The sequence below is a fragment of the Oryzias latipes genome, chromosome 14, assembly GCF_053564925.1.
Source record: "Oryzias latipes strain Hd-rR chromosome 14, Olatipes_Hd-rR_3.1".
Taxonomy (NCBI): domain Eukaryota; kingdom Metazoa; phylum Chordata; class Actinopteri; order Beloniformes; family Adrianichthyidae; genus Oryzias; species Oryzias latipes.
In genome coordinates this window covers 14,332,385-14,344,917 of record NC_136250.1, presented here as the reverse complement: position 1 = coordinate 14,344,917, position 12,533 = coordinate 14,332,385, and the positions used below count along the sequence as shown (strand labels likewise).

At 39.8% G+C, this 12,533-nt stretch overlaps 1 protein-coding gene across 5 annotated transcripts in view; it reads right to left on the bottom strand.

The window, feature by feature from the left end:
* Positions 1–12,533, bottom strand: part of cfap54 (cilia and flagella associated 54) — a 28,773-nt gene that overhangs the window by 5,312 nt on the left and 10,928 nt on the right. For 4 of the 5 annotated variants that reach the window (XR_013647389.1, XR_013647391.1, XM_078930614.1 and 1 more), the window contains exons 26-49: positions 12,255–12,377; positions 11,956–12,064; positions 11,652–11,741; positions 11,458–11,584; positions 10,604–10,700; positions 10,418–10,506; positions 10,156–10,338; positions 9,312–9,472; positions 9,096–9,238; positions 8,820–9,017; positions 8,507–8,706; positions 8,153–8,288; positions 7,410–7,536; positions 7,160–7,321; positions 6,911–7,090; positions 5,765–5,852; positions 2,595–2,765; positions 2,447–2,513; positions 2,191–2,376; positions 2,031–2,117; positions 1,821–1,940; positions 1,170–1,217; positions 653–794; positions 403–545 (exon numbers count right to left, since the gene is read on the bottom strand). Coding sequence is in view for 3 of the 5 variants with exons in the window: in XM_078930614.1 (XP_078786740.1) it covers positions 403–545; positions 653–794; positions 1,170–1,217; positions 1,821–1,940; positions 2,031–2,117; positions 2,191–2,376; positions 2,447–2,513; positions 2,595–2,765; positions 5,765–5,852; positions 6,911–7,090; positions 7,160–7,321; positions 7,410–7,536; positions 8,153–8,288; positions 8,507–8,706; positions 8,820–9,017; positions 9,096–9,238; positions 9,312–9,472; positions 10,156–10,338; positions 10,418–10,506; positions 10,604–10,700; positions 11,458–11,584; positions 11,652–11,741; positions 11,956–12,064; positions 12,255–12,377 (3,177 nt within the window). In the remaining 2 variants the exon portion in view is untranslated. The remainder of the gene's footprint in view (positions 1–402; positions 546–652; positions 795–1,169; positions 1,218–1,820; positions 1,941–2,030; positions 2,118–2,190; positions 2,377–2,446; positions 2,514–2,594; positions 2,766–5,764; positions 5,853–6,910; positions 7,091–7,159; positions 7,322–7,409; positions 7,537–8,152; positions 8,289–8,506; positions 8,707–8,819; positions 9,018–9,095; positions 9,239–9,311; positions 9,473–10,155; positions 10,339–10,417; positions 10,507–10,603; positions 10,701–11,457; positions 11,585–11,651; positions 11,742–11,955; positions 12,065–12,254; positions 12,378–12,533) is intronic. The other variant, XM_078930615.1, reaches the window with a different exon arrangement.

Here is a 12,533-nt window from a genome sequence, read left to right as displayed (position 1 = left end):
GAAAAAGAGAGGATGTAGTGAGCTCTTGTTATTATTCCCCCAAATTTCTATACCGTAGGTGAAACATAGTAATATTAAGGAGCAGTACAATAAATATCTACTGTTGTATCCTAATATATGTTTAGATTTATTTACGATTGAAATACTTTTTGATACTTTAGTTTGTATGTGTCTGTGTGGCTTCCAACTTGGTTTGTCATCGATAAAAACCCCTCCCTTACATTGACGTGTTATTCCTACCATGACAAAGGTGGATAAAGATGGAAAGATTTCATGTAATCCATGGACACCAGTGAGGATCGAAAAAAGGTTCAGAGCACTGTCTAGTGGGTCTAGATGACCCAACTCCCAATGTTAAAGCGCCTAGGATAGGACAAGGGTTAAGTAGAATGAGAAGCTTACCTTAATCCTTTCTGAAATTAGCTGCCTCCCCTCATGACAAAGGGTAAAATGTTTAGGTAGTTTTGGGCCTTCGTAAGGTCTTTCCTCTTCACAGGACTCTGACTTCACAAAGCCGCATGTTTCTGCGCACAAATCTTTTGGATCTGAAAGAGATTTGCCACTTCAAGTCTAAAGTGTGCTTGATCCAAAGTTCTTTTTACAAACCTCAAACTTTCAACAGCACTAGAATAAACCCCTCTCCCTCACAAACCTGGATCTGGAAGGTCTCCCAATGTTTTGCTGAGGGCAAGGACTAGCTGAACACGAGCCAGGTTGAAGCTGGTGCAGACCGTTGGACCGTACATTGTTTGGATCTCAGGTGCAATGTCACAGTTCACAAGGGCTTCTACAGCCTAGACAGACAAACAGCACATCTGTTTTTTAACAGTTTGATAGACAAGCCAATAGAGAAGCTTTTGGACGCAGCAGCTGACACCTTTAATACCTTGCTGCTGGAATTTATTTCTAGATATGAAGAAAATGTATTTCACTTATGTTATTGCTTTTGAGTAGACATTAAAGGTGAGTTTGGAGCAGAAGTAGTTTGATGAACATTTGCATATAGGTATCAAGGGGTTAATATAAACAAGAATTAGAAATATTTTATTTCCTTTTTTACTTAAAGAAAGACATAACTTGGTGCTGTGAATTTGCTTCAATACATTTTCTTTTAAACAACAATAATGACAAAAAAAAGATAAGAAATGTAAATCTGATATAGATAATACCTCTTTGTTGTCCTGAAGACTTTTATTGTTGTAGAATGTTTTCATTGGCTGCAAAATAAGAGATTTTTAACATGTTAAATGAATCAATAAACACATTTCCCAATCTTTCTGTGTATGGTTCAGTAAACTGAACCAAAAATGACTTTTACTTTTAAAAACTTTGAAAATAAAATTTTTGATTTGGTTTTTAAATATCTAATATCAACCATACTTTTTAAAATCTTTAAATTCAAAAAAAAAAAATCATACAATGTAGTTTTTTTTTCTTCTAAAAATACACTTTAAGGTGTATTTTTAAGTGGGACAACTTACTGAACAAGTTACTGCCAACTATTTTTGCTCTACTTTAATAATCAAATGATTTAAAATAAATTAATAATAATAGTAATTACATATTTTAAACCCAGTCTTACCATTTACCTTATTTGTGTGATGCAAAATTGTTTTTTCCCCTCTCTAATACTTTTATTTTGAAAGACATTTTATAAAAAAATTTTGGAGATTCCTTGATGGAGATAAATGTGTTTCTTAGTCAGGAAAATGCATCTGTTTAATGAGTGGTGTCCGTTCTTTCCTCATCAGTCCAGGCTTATGAGATTATTCAATTTGAAAATGAACACATGTAAAAACCAAAGAACAATGTGAACATACTTGGAGTTTAGTTTTAGCAATGAAAGGACCACAAGGTAGAAAGATGCCTGTTCCCTGTGTGAGTTGGACGACCTCCATCACAGCTTCACTGAACATACAGAGTTCTGTGAGAACACGCACCTGAAGAGAAGAAAAGTTAACTAACTTATAAATGTAAAAGTAATGACACGCTGAAGTGTGAATTTTGCTTTAAAATGAATCAACCCTGACTTTGAGAATTTTGCCTTCAGCTGTATGGCGTACATCTCTGCAGACCGGGCCAACAAAGTGGATGTAAAGGGCCAGTATGGGTAGCAGCTAAAATATCAAAAAATTTAGTTGATTAATTTTAAGATCTATCTCCCGAAAAATAGGAAAAGAGAGTTTTTACTGTGATGTGGTAGCCAGTCATGTAGAGCCAGTGACAAACAAAGTAGAGGCTTGAGACAATGGAGCTGACGTGGAGCCTACGAGGCTCGGATAAAAGGTCGACTCCGGGGAACAGCTCTTCCCTGATGGTGTGGGAGGCGTACTGGAGATCCAGCTGTGGCTGCGCCACGGAGCAGCACAGCACGCACTGAAGGAGAACGGCAGCCACACACATCAGAATGGATGCAAACACAATAGCATCTAATGAATGGAATTACCTTAAAAAGGTGAGAAGACAGCAGACAACATTTTGTTCGCTGGTCGACATCAGACGTTCGGATGAACCTGGGAAGTGAAAACAAAGTCAAACAACTGTTTGAAAGGCATAGACCTCACAATATTAGGATTTATATGGGTTTAACCCACTGTGCTATTTTAGCTGTGGTCACAGCGGCCTGGAGACACCCCCAAACGCCAGCCTGCTTCACCGTTTTTTGCATGGAGTCCCCTCCGAAGGACACACCATCCCATTTCTGCAGAACACCTGACCTCTGAAGGGAACAGTCTACAGCCTGAATCCAGCAGCTCTGTGCTGCCCTGTGGTGTCAACCAGCAATACAGAGCAACACAGCAGAAAAAAGAGATTATTAACAAACATAGATGTTTTTAACCTTAAAACTGATGCAAAATGTTTACACAGTGCAAAGCGCAAAATAGTTTCTGGTTTAAATATCTCACTGATTAACGATTGAACTAATCGGCTAGTAATTTCTCAGTTAGGTGTGACTAATTGTTTTTTGATAATAAATCTTGAATATCTTGAAAGCAACTTATCTAAAGAAATCTCTCTGAGTTGTTTTTTTTTTTACTTTACGTCTTATTTTTAAGTAATCACGAATTGTGAGTGAAACAGACTTGCTTGTTTTGGGGAAACTGGAAAGTTTAATTTTACTCAGAGCATAAATGCATTTAACAATGGCAGGATGGAAAGTAAACACACATTTATATATGTATTTTTTAAAGACAAATTTATCTTAAGTTCAGCAATTCTGACTTTAAGATGATTTATGGTCAAGAAATAGACTGTTTTACCTCTTAAAATAGGACATTTTGGGTTAATATGGGTATAAATGTACCAACGTTAAATATTTTAAAGTTTTTTTTTAAGCAATACAGGTTTAATTTAAGAAATAATATTTCCAATCACCAGAGCAATATAATCTTTTTCTAAACTCTATTTCACTCAGAACTTTCCAATTTCATTGCAGCTCAACTCTCAACTCAACTTTATTTATATAGCACTTTCATACAACAGTAGTTGAGACAAAGTGCTGAACACAACAGTAAAAAACATTAAAACATGTTAAGGGGGGGGGAAACACAGATAAAACTATAGAAAACAGTAAACAGTTAGAAAAACAGTGGTCTTCATATTGGGTTAAAAGCCAGAGCATAAAAATGGGTTTTTAAACGGGTTTTAAAAACGGACAGTGAAGGGGCTTCTCTAATGGCCAGCGGCAAAGTATTCCACAGCTTTGGAGCGGCTACAGCAAAAGCTCTGTCCCCTCTGACCTTCCGTCTGGACCTCGGTACCTCTAGAACAGTGTTTTTCAACCTTTTCTGAGCCACGGCACACTTTAACCTTAAAAAAAATCCCGCGGCACACCAGCATCCAAAAATTTTAAAAAAAGGAGAAACTCAGTCTGTATTGATCTACAGCCCCTCCCTCCACAGTCTCACATGCATTTTTGAGATAATTGTTGCAGAAAAAGCTGGAAACTGCAGCTGTTTTTTTTTTTCTAAAAGATGCAATAAAAGTTAAGTTAGAAGATTTAAAAACAGTTTGAAGTGTGTTCGTTGGTTTCAAGACGTTTAACAACAGATTTCCTTGTGCGCTGTCACTCTCTCAACCCAATGCATCATGGGAGATGTAGTGCATAAAACGGCCGGCGGAGATCGCTTTTCGGAGCTTCATTGATGTGTTCACTTGTTCCACGGTCTGATACCGGACTCTGTGGAAAGCTACACCGCTAAAGACGAGCTTTAGCTGCTATTTTTGTTAGAACTGAGCGACTTTACGAGCTAAATCGGGACAAGGAAGTGAAGACTTTAACCACTTCTGATTGGTCAGACTGATGACATGTGATTAAGCTCCCCAAGAATGATTGGTGGAGACAGTTAAAGGGACGGGACTTTTCCAAAATACAGCCGGAGCTGCAGCTGAGTCGTGGTAACGTCATTCTTATCAAAATGTCTTTAATAAAATAAAATAAACGCAAAGAAAAAGTATTTTAGGATCTTTTATATTCCTAACTACTCAGTGTTTTATCAGGGCCTGTTTGGATGAACAGAGAGCTGAAATCCTGGAGATGGAAAATGTTGTTAAATCAGCTAATGAGGGCAATTTCTCCACGGCACACTTGACCATCTTCCACGGCACACTTGACCATCTCCCACGGCACACTAGTGTGCCGCGGCACACTGGTTGAAAAACACTGCTCTAGAAGCATCTGATCAGCTGATCTGAGGCACCGTGCCGGCGAATAGGGAGTGAGAAGCTCAGAGAGGTACAGCGGGGCAAGACCGTGTAAAGATTTAAAAACAAGCAGAAGAATCTTAAAATGAATTCTAAAATGCACAGGCAGCCAGTGAAGCGATGCTAGGATCAGCGTGATGTGGTCTCTTTTGCGTGCTCCAACCATAAGACGAGCAGCTGCATTTTGAACACGTTGGAGACGCAAGAGAGACGACTGGCTGAGTCCAAGATAAAGAGAGTTGCAGTTAAAATTACTGTCCAATTTAACACCCAAGTTAGAAACAGTTGATTTTAAGAAACCAGTCAGAGAGCCCAGATCAATCGGGGACGGTCCACTAAAATCATTCGGTCCAAAAATTACAACTTCTGTTTTCATTTCATTCAAACTCAAGAAACTTAGGGCCAACCAGTCCTTAATGTCATGGAGACACGACAGGAGCTGCGTCACAGAGAGATTATCCTTTTTTAGCGGCAGATAGATCTGACTGTCGTCAGCGTATAAATGAAAGGAAATGCCGTGTTTTCTTAGAATGGACCCTAAAGGTAACAGATATAAAGAAAACAGAAGAGGTCCCAAAACCGACCCTTGTGGGACCCCATAGGGAACCCGAGCTGTGGTGGATTCATAACCACCTAAACTGACACACATGGTTCTTTCCGCCAGGTAGGATTTGAACCAGTCCAGTGCAGCACCTTGAATCCCCACCAGGTTCTGGAGCCTAGAAATTAAAGTGCTATGGTCTACGGTGTTGAATGCTTCAGTTAGGTCCAGCAGAACTAGAACAACATAATCTCCATAATATAATTATGGAGATTATTGCAGAGCAATATATACTCAGAAAAAGGGGATTTTCAGCCAATTTTAAGATTTATTTTTTCTTAATAGGGCAGTAAGTCACAACTTATTTTAAGAAATCCTATGAAGACAAAGTCAAGTTCCAATGGCTGATTTTTTTAAACTTATAACAAGGGAAAAACATCTTATATTCTATACTTTTGAACTTGTGAGGACATTTTTCCTAGTGTTTTAACAAACACATATTTAATGTCTGTTTCTTACTGCATGTTTCCAGCATAGAAGTGTAGATTTCCCATTTCATGCAATCCAAGAAGTCTGAGGGACTCGTGGCCACTAGCTCTGAGACACTCTGAAAAAAAATTAAAAAGTAGACAAATGTGGAAAAACAGTGAGACGTCTAAACTTCTAGAAACCTAGAGCACGGTTCATCAAATTAAGGTCTACTGCATCAGAGACCGAAATGTGTAATTATGATTTCTGAAATATTGAAATCATTTTTGAAGATAACAATCAATAACAATTCTGTTTTTGTTACATGACAAATAATAATGATTGCTGCAATAGTGTAAAAAATCAATCAATCAATCAAAGGTCATCACAAACCTGAGTGTACAAAAATTCTGCTCAGACATTTAACCATCCACAGCGGTCACAGCTAAAAAAAAAACATTCAGCAATTTACGCTTCATTTATTCCGTGATAATGAAGGCCAAGCACAGCCTCCTGTTTATAGTCTTTTAGATGACCTAACCTTAGACTTTAATCTACATCCTATAAAAAAACAAAAACGGGACGGTCACATTTAGCTGAATCACTATTCAGCTAAAACAGTCGCGGTTCGAGAGGTTGGAACTGTGGCTCTACTTTGTTTGGCGGAAGGAAGCTCCACATACAGATGGTAAACAACAGTCAGACTTATGAATGAGGTTTTACAGAACAAAAAAGCTGCTGAAGACATAGAAAGTACTCATTAAATACACTGAAGGAAAGAAAAAGCCAGAGTGAAATTTAAAATGAGGAAGGAGGACAGGTTATTCTAACAGATGGATAAATCCAAGTGCATGATTAGGGGTTTATTGACCAAATTTTGGTTTTCTCAACTGTGTCCTTTAGCTAGTTGCACTATTGGATATAACGAATAACTACGGTAGAGACAGGAATGAACAAAACTGAAGCCAGAAGTTCCCAAAAGAGGCAGCAGAGGCAATAGGAATACTGTTTTCGAAATATAAGAAGACACTACCTGCAGAATTTGGCAAACAAAAGGAACAGACTATCTCAAATAGGATGAAGGTAGAGAAAGCTTACGGGACATGGAGAATCCAGCTCAAAGCTGCTCACAGATTACCTGCTCTCAAATGACTTATCATACTACCATAATGCTTAATGAATACTGTGAATTCTTACGAATGGAATTAGAATAGGCAGCAATAACAGTTGGGATGGAGTCAGGTTGGACAGGAAGGCCAACGATGGCATTTGGAGTGGTGAAATCCTCCCCGCTGGGGTCACATGGATGGTTGTTTGGATTGGACCTGACCACAGGGCTAAAAGCCACCCGACCTGCCAACTGGAGCTGTGCCAAGTCTGATGGAGAGAGTTGAAAGCGCATGAAAAAGCGTCTGTGTTTGTGTCTTCAGTCAGAAGTAAACTCACAGGGTTGCGTGTTTGCCAGGAGCAGCAACAGTAAGGAACGGCTATGCCGCAGAGCCTCAAGGCAGTCCGGTGTTTTCTGCAAAGCTCGCTGGTAACCCCTCAGTGTGTCTTCCACATCCAGTGGAACGCACACAAGAGACAAGGAGCGCTGTTTCTCTGCAGCTTAGATACACAGAAGATCAAATCACGTGTTGGCTCTTCCACAAGTCTCTCTATTTTTATGTTTGAAGGGCTTTTTGTCTGCTCTAACCTTTGAGTGAAGCTCCGTCTCTGGGAAAGGCATTTGTGTGTGATGTTTCTTCATGAATGGGAAGCTTCTGTTCAGGAGGACTCCATCCACTGAGCAGCTGGCAGTGAAAGTAACTCGCATTGGTCACCTGAAAGTAAAACTTACGGCATCACAAACTGAAAAGTTCATAAATAAACATACATTGTTCTAGTCAACTATAAGTGGATGGATCACTGTGGAGCGAATCAGGGAGCTCGTGACCCGCCCAGTGCATTTTCTACATAGCATGTAAGCTCTTTTACAAACAGCATAATTTTGTCTGCTCCTGATTCACATCGATTTGAATAACAAAAATACTCAGAAATGCATTTTTAAGCTCAATTTTCTTAATTATATGTCCTCCATCATCAGAAAAATGCCACAAGAACATGTTAAAAACATAATTTTCATTACAGTGGGTCTTTAAATGCCAAGTGAATAATAAATATCTAGATTGTATCCATTTAGTTAAAGGAATTGGACTGCATCATATCGCCACAAAGTTGGCTGAATTATGTATTATGTATCGATTACATGTAAAAATGTGTGTTTTGGATCATGTGAGAGGAAAAGATACACCTGCCCAGTGTTTATTTTAGATCATCCTCTGATTAAAAATGTAAAAGAAAAAAATACTGCAACTTGTAAATATGCTGTAATTTTACTGGTAAGAAACAAAGAGTTGAAGTAGGTTTAGTATTTGTTAAAGTTGATCTGCGTTCTACCGCTTTGCCAGTGCTCTTCTGTGTCTTTATGTGGTGGGGTTGTGGGACTGCAGGCCCCCCCACTGAGTGGATTCTTTCAATCAAGCTTCTTTGAGCATGAAGGAGCAGAGGAGCTACAATCAGGGCATAGCGCTCCCTGAAACACAAAGGAAAACAAACACACGTTCACTTCTTTGGCTGAAGACCTCCATATTAAACAATATGTGAAACAGTTCAGATTTAAATCGTCATGGTCTTGTGTGAAGTGGTGTTTTCTCGCTGCGGTTAAGAATAGCATCCAAGTTAAAGAGCTCAGATCAAGTTTTCTTCAACAGTGAAAATGACTGCTCATTGTTAATCCCACGTGTTACTCACTGTGTGTATGAGTTGAAAAGTAAGGCAAAGTGGGCCAAACTTTCCCATTTTTCACAGCCATGGAGGCGCTCCAGGGTGTGCAAGACCAAAGTGCGAACCCAGCGCAGGTCCACTTCAGTGCTGTCATCCAGAGGAGCCGAGAAGTGGACACTGGACTCCAGTTCTTCCTTCGTCAAGTCAAGATCATAACGACTCCACAGCTGGCAGGAGTAAAAACAAAAGTTACACCTTAAAACCTGAGAATCAAACTTTTCATTCAAAAAACCTCAGTTGTTGTGAATTTTCTGACGTGCAAAGAAATTCTGTTTCTGACCTCTAGTTTGTTTAGCATGTCCATGACAAGATCTGTGGCTAGCACCAGCAGTGGAGTGAAGATGTCGTGAAGTTGGTCCTCTGTGACAGGGGGAGGAGCTTCAAGCTGGGACGTTACAGTGATTTTACAGCTGTGGTTCCACACAGTCTGACAAACACATAGCAGCAGAGTCCAGTGGCCACCTCGATGTGCCAGAACCTGCAGAACATACATAATTAAATTTTAAAAATCCAAAACAGCCATAAAATAAATATTTCTAATTTGTAAGTGTAGTACCATGGCTCTGCGGAGATGTGAAGCGGCTAATTTAAGGGAATTTAATGGAGAGGTCGTAGAGCTTTTGTCTTTTAGCAGGTCCACTATTGGGGAAAAGCTTCTTCCTTCCCCACATCTTTCCTCAAAGTCATCAAATCGAACCACTGTGCAGAAGCTGAAGTCAAGTTGAGGGATCACACACAGATATTAGTCTTCTCATCCTTTGCTTTACCTTACCTTTCCTTTCCTTTTTCTCCACCTGTTCTCCTCGATCAGAGGGAGAAGAGCTGGTTTCTGACTCACTGTCACATCTGAAAGAGGGTTGCCTCTGCGAGTTCCTCTTGATCACAAGTCCAGTGAGGGCCAGAGAGAAATACAAAGGATCGAACTGGCTGTAGCTGAGTCAAGCAAATGGAAAACATGTTTCTTGGGCAAACATTCCCACTCCGATCATCTTTTGATCTATTGTAAAAGCGTTCCCAGGGGTCTTTTAATCATGATTATGCAATTTTTTGCCAAAATCAAAAAACCTTTTTTTTTTCAAGGACACTGTTCATTTGGTTTCTTTGAGTTGTGGGTGGAACCACTTGTGCAGAAGTCCAAGTTTACATGCTCTCCCGCTAGTTTACAACCCCTAACACCCTGAACCTAACATTGACGGTGCAACAAAAATGGCAAACAATATTAGAGCTATCCATCTGTAAAGTTTAGAGCCAGATGCCGCTAAGACAAGGAAAACAAAGACGTACATGGATATATTTGTCTACAGGGGGATGCATCAGAATGAAGCAGGTCAGGGAGCTTGTGGCCTGCCCAGCTTATTTCTACATCACAAATACAATCTTTTTCAAGTGGCATTTTTTTTGTCTCCTCCTGATTTATGATTTGAATTAAGTAATACTCAGATATCCAATTTGAAGCTTAATTTTTTTTTATATTTTTTTGATTTGAAAAATAAAAACTATAGATGACCTCCATCAAAACATGTAAAAAAAACCTACAAACATTCTTTTCATTACAGTAGAGGTCTTTAAAACATCTGGCAAAAGATGACAGATGGGAGGCAATCGTGCCCTTTCACCTTTGCTGCAGAGTCTCCAGGTCCTGATGAACAGCAGCTAGATGGGCCTGAGCCATGCAGCGGTGGACCTGACACCTCCACGGCCTCTCCTCACAGCACAAGTTCCTTAACTGGAGGCGCTTCTTGCTGCAACGCACCACATCTGACATCATGGTCAGTAGGTTGTCCACGGTGCAGAGCTCTCTATTGAGACATAACTTATCTTTGTGATAGCCCTGATTTCCAACCTGCTGCAGAGAAAACAACAAACGACAAGTGCTACCTGTAGGTTCTGACATGCCTCATCATGTTGGAGGGCAGCTTTTTCTTGAGCTTCTTTCTCAGTTCATCGTGTGGAACTGACATATTATTCTGCAACATAGACACAAAACATTTGTGTGCATCAATACACAGATTCAATCTAGTACACAAATCAGACACACAGATTAAATATCCTTTCTGTCTTCACCTGAGGTGTGCCAGTTTCTTTAGGAGCTTGTCCTCTTCCTTTATTTTTGATTTTAACCTCCAGATGTTTAGAAGATAGTCCCATCATGTCATCACGCCTGGAAAACAGGATTCATCAGCTGCTCTTTATGAAATTGGATGGAGTAGAATGAATAGAATCAGAGAATCACAAGTTTGTTGCTGAAACCTTAATGTAGGTCTGAATATAGATTTCCTTAAAGGCCCACTCCGATGGAAACTGTGTTTTTGGTGTTTTTCTTATGTTCTTGTGGCATTTTCTCATGATGAAGACATATTCAAAGAAAATTAAGATTAAAACTGCATTTCTGATTATTTCCTTATCCAAATTGTTGTGAGCAGATGAAAAGTGCTGTACGCATTTGGGACAGAAAATATGCTTCCTGCTCAAATTCTGATGCATCCACTGACAAATAGATCCGTAAACGTCTTCGTTTGCCTCATCTGAGCTGGCATCGGACTCAAAACTGGATAGATCCAATGTTGCTTGCCATTTTTGTTGCACCGATAATGTTAAGTTAGGATTGTAAGTCAGCGAGAGTTTAAAAGAGAGCTTTCAGTAACAGTGGGGGGAAAGGGGAACGGGCTTCCTCCGCTCCAACAGTCACGCTTACAAATCAAAGGTGAATTTTTAACGATCTACTGCCGCTCTGCAGAAACTATGTCCTAGAAAACGACAGTTTTTTAAAATTTCGGCTAAGAATGGCATAATCATCCTTAAAAGACCACTGGGAATCATTTTACAGTTGATCAAAAGAGGATTTGAGTGGGTTTTTAATTATAAATCGGACCGGAAGTCAAAAGTTTTAATGTTTGCTTTTAAATAAAGTTAATTACTTGAAGAGAAACTGAAGAATGTTCTCCCCCCACTTCAGAACGAGGTCTGGGCGGCCCTCCTCAAGGGTCCGCTGGAGAAAGAGAGCCGCAAACTCGAGAAAGTATGTCCTCCATTTGATCTTCATCACTGCAAAGAACGTTCAGACATAAACTAAGACCGATTTCAGAGTCTTTGAGGCATAAAAAAAACCGACCTTCCTGATGGGCCTCCTGTAATGTGTTGCTGTAGATCAGATCGCACAGAACAATGGGGTCCTCAGTGCCAGTCAGGGCTGGAGGACAGTCTGAAGAGAAGAGAATACAACATTTTTATTATATTTTATTCTTTAGCTGAGGGCTCTATCCACACATGAACAATGTGAAATTTCACATTTTTCAAAAATACATAGAGTAGTAGTCAAAACTGTGAGTTGAGATTTTTTGGTTGTACTCTGTCTTGTTCAGAAGTCTCATTTTTTTAAGGTTTAAAAAGAAGACTAACTTGTGTGTGTGACTTACTACCAGAGGGGAGTTCTGCCTCACATATGCCCCTGCTTCTTTTTCTGTTCAGCGCCTGAAACTGCCGCCGTATCATCACTGAATCACTGGCTGTACCATCGGCCCCCGTCTGCACACAAATGCTAGTCTTAGCATGTCAGGGTTTTCCACTGACTCCTAAACCTCAAGTCTAAAACCAACTTTCTAAACACACTTTTGTATTGTGTGGATTTAAATGAATGGTTTCAAAGTAAAAACGTCTTTGCTGTTCTTTATTAAACACAATTCAAAATGCAAATATACTCTCGGTTGTTCCTTACCGCTTTTGCTTTACTGGAGAGTTTGCTCATCTGCAGCAGAGCATCCGTGGCCTCCTGAAGCAGCCTGCGCCCGCTGTCCAGCACCGCTGCAGCCAGTTGATGGTTTCTGAGCAACCGCAGCACCTGACAGAGGGAGAAGGGCCGTCACTGATCACACAAAGGTGCGAGTCTTCAACTCCGATTTTTTGAAGCCATAATTTAAAGATGCATCATTGCCTGAACCCACAATAATGTCCTGTACCAAATGAAATCAGCAGCTTCATAACCAGTCTTCAGTAA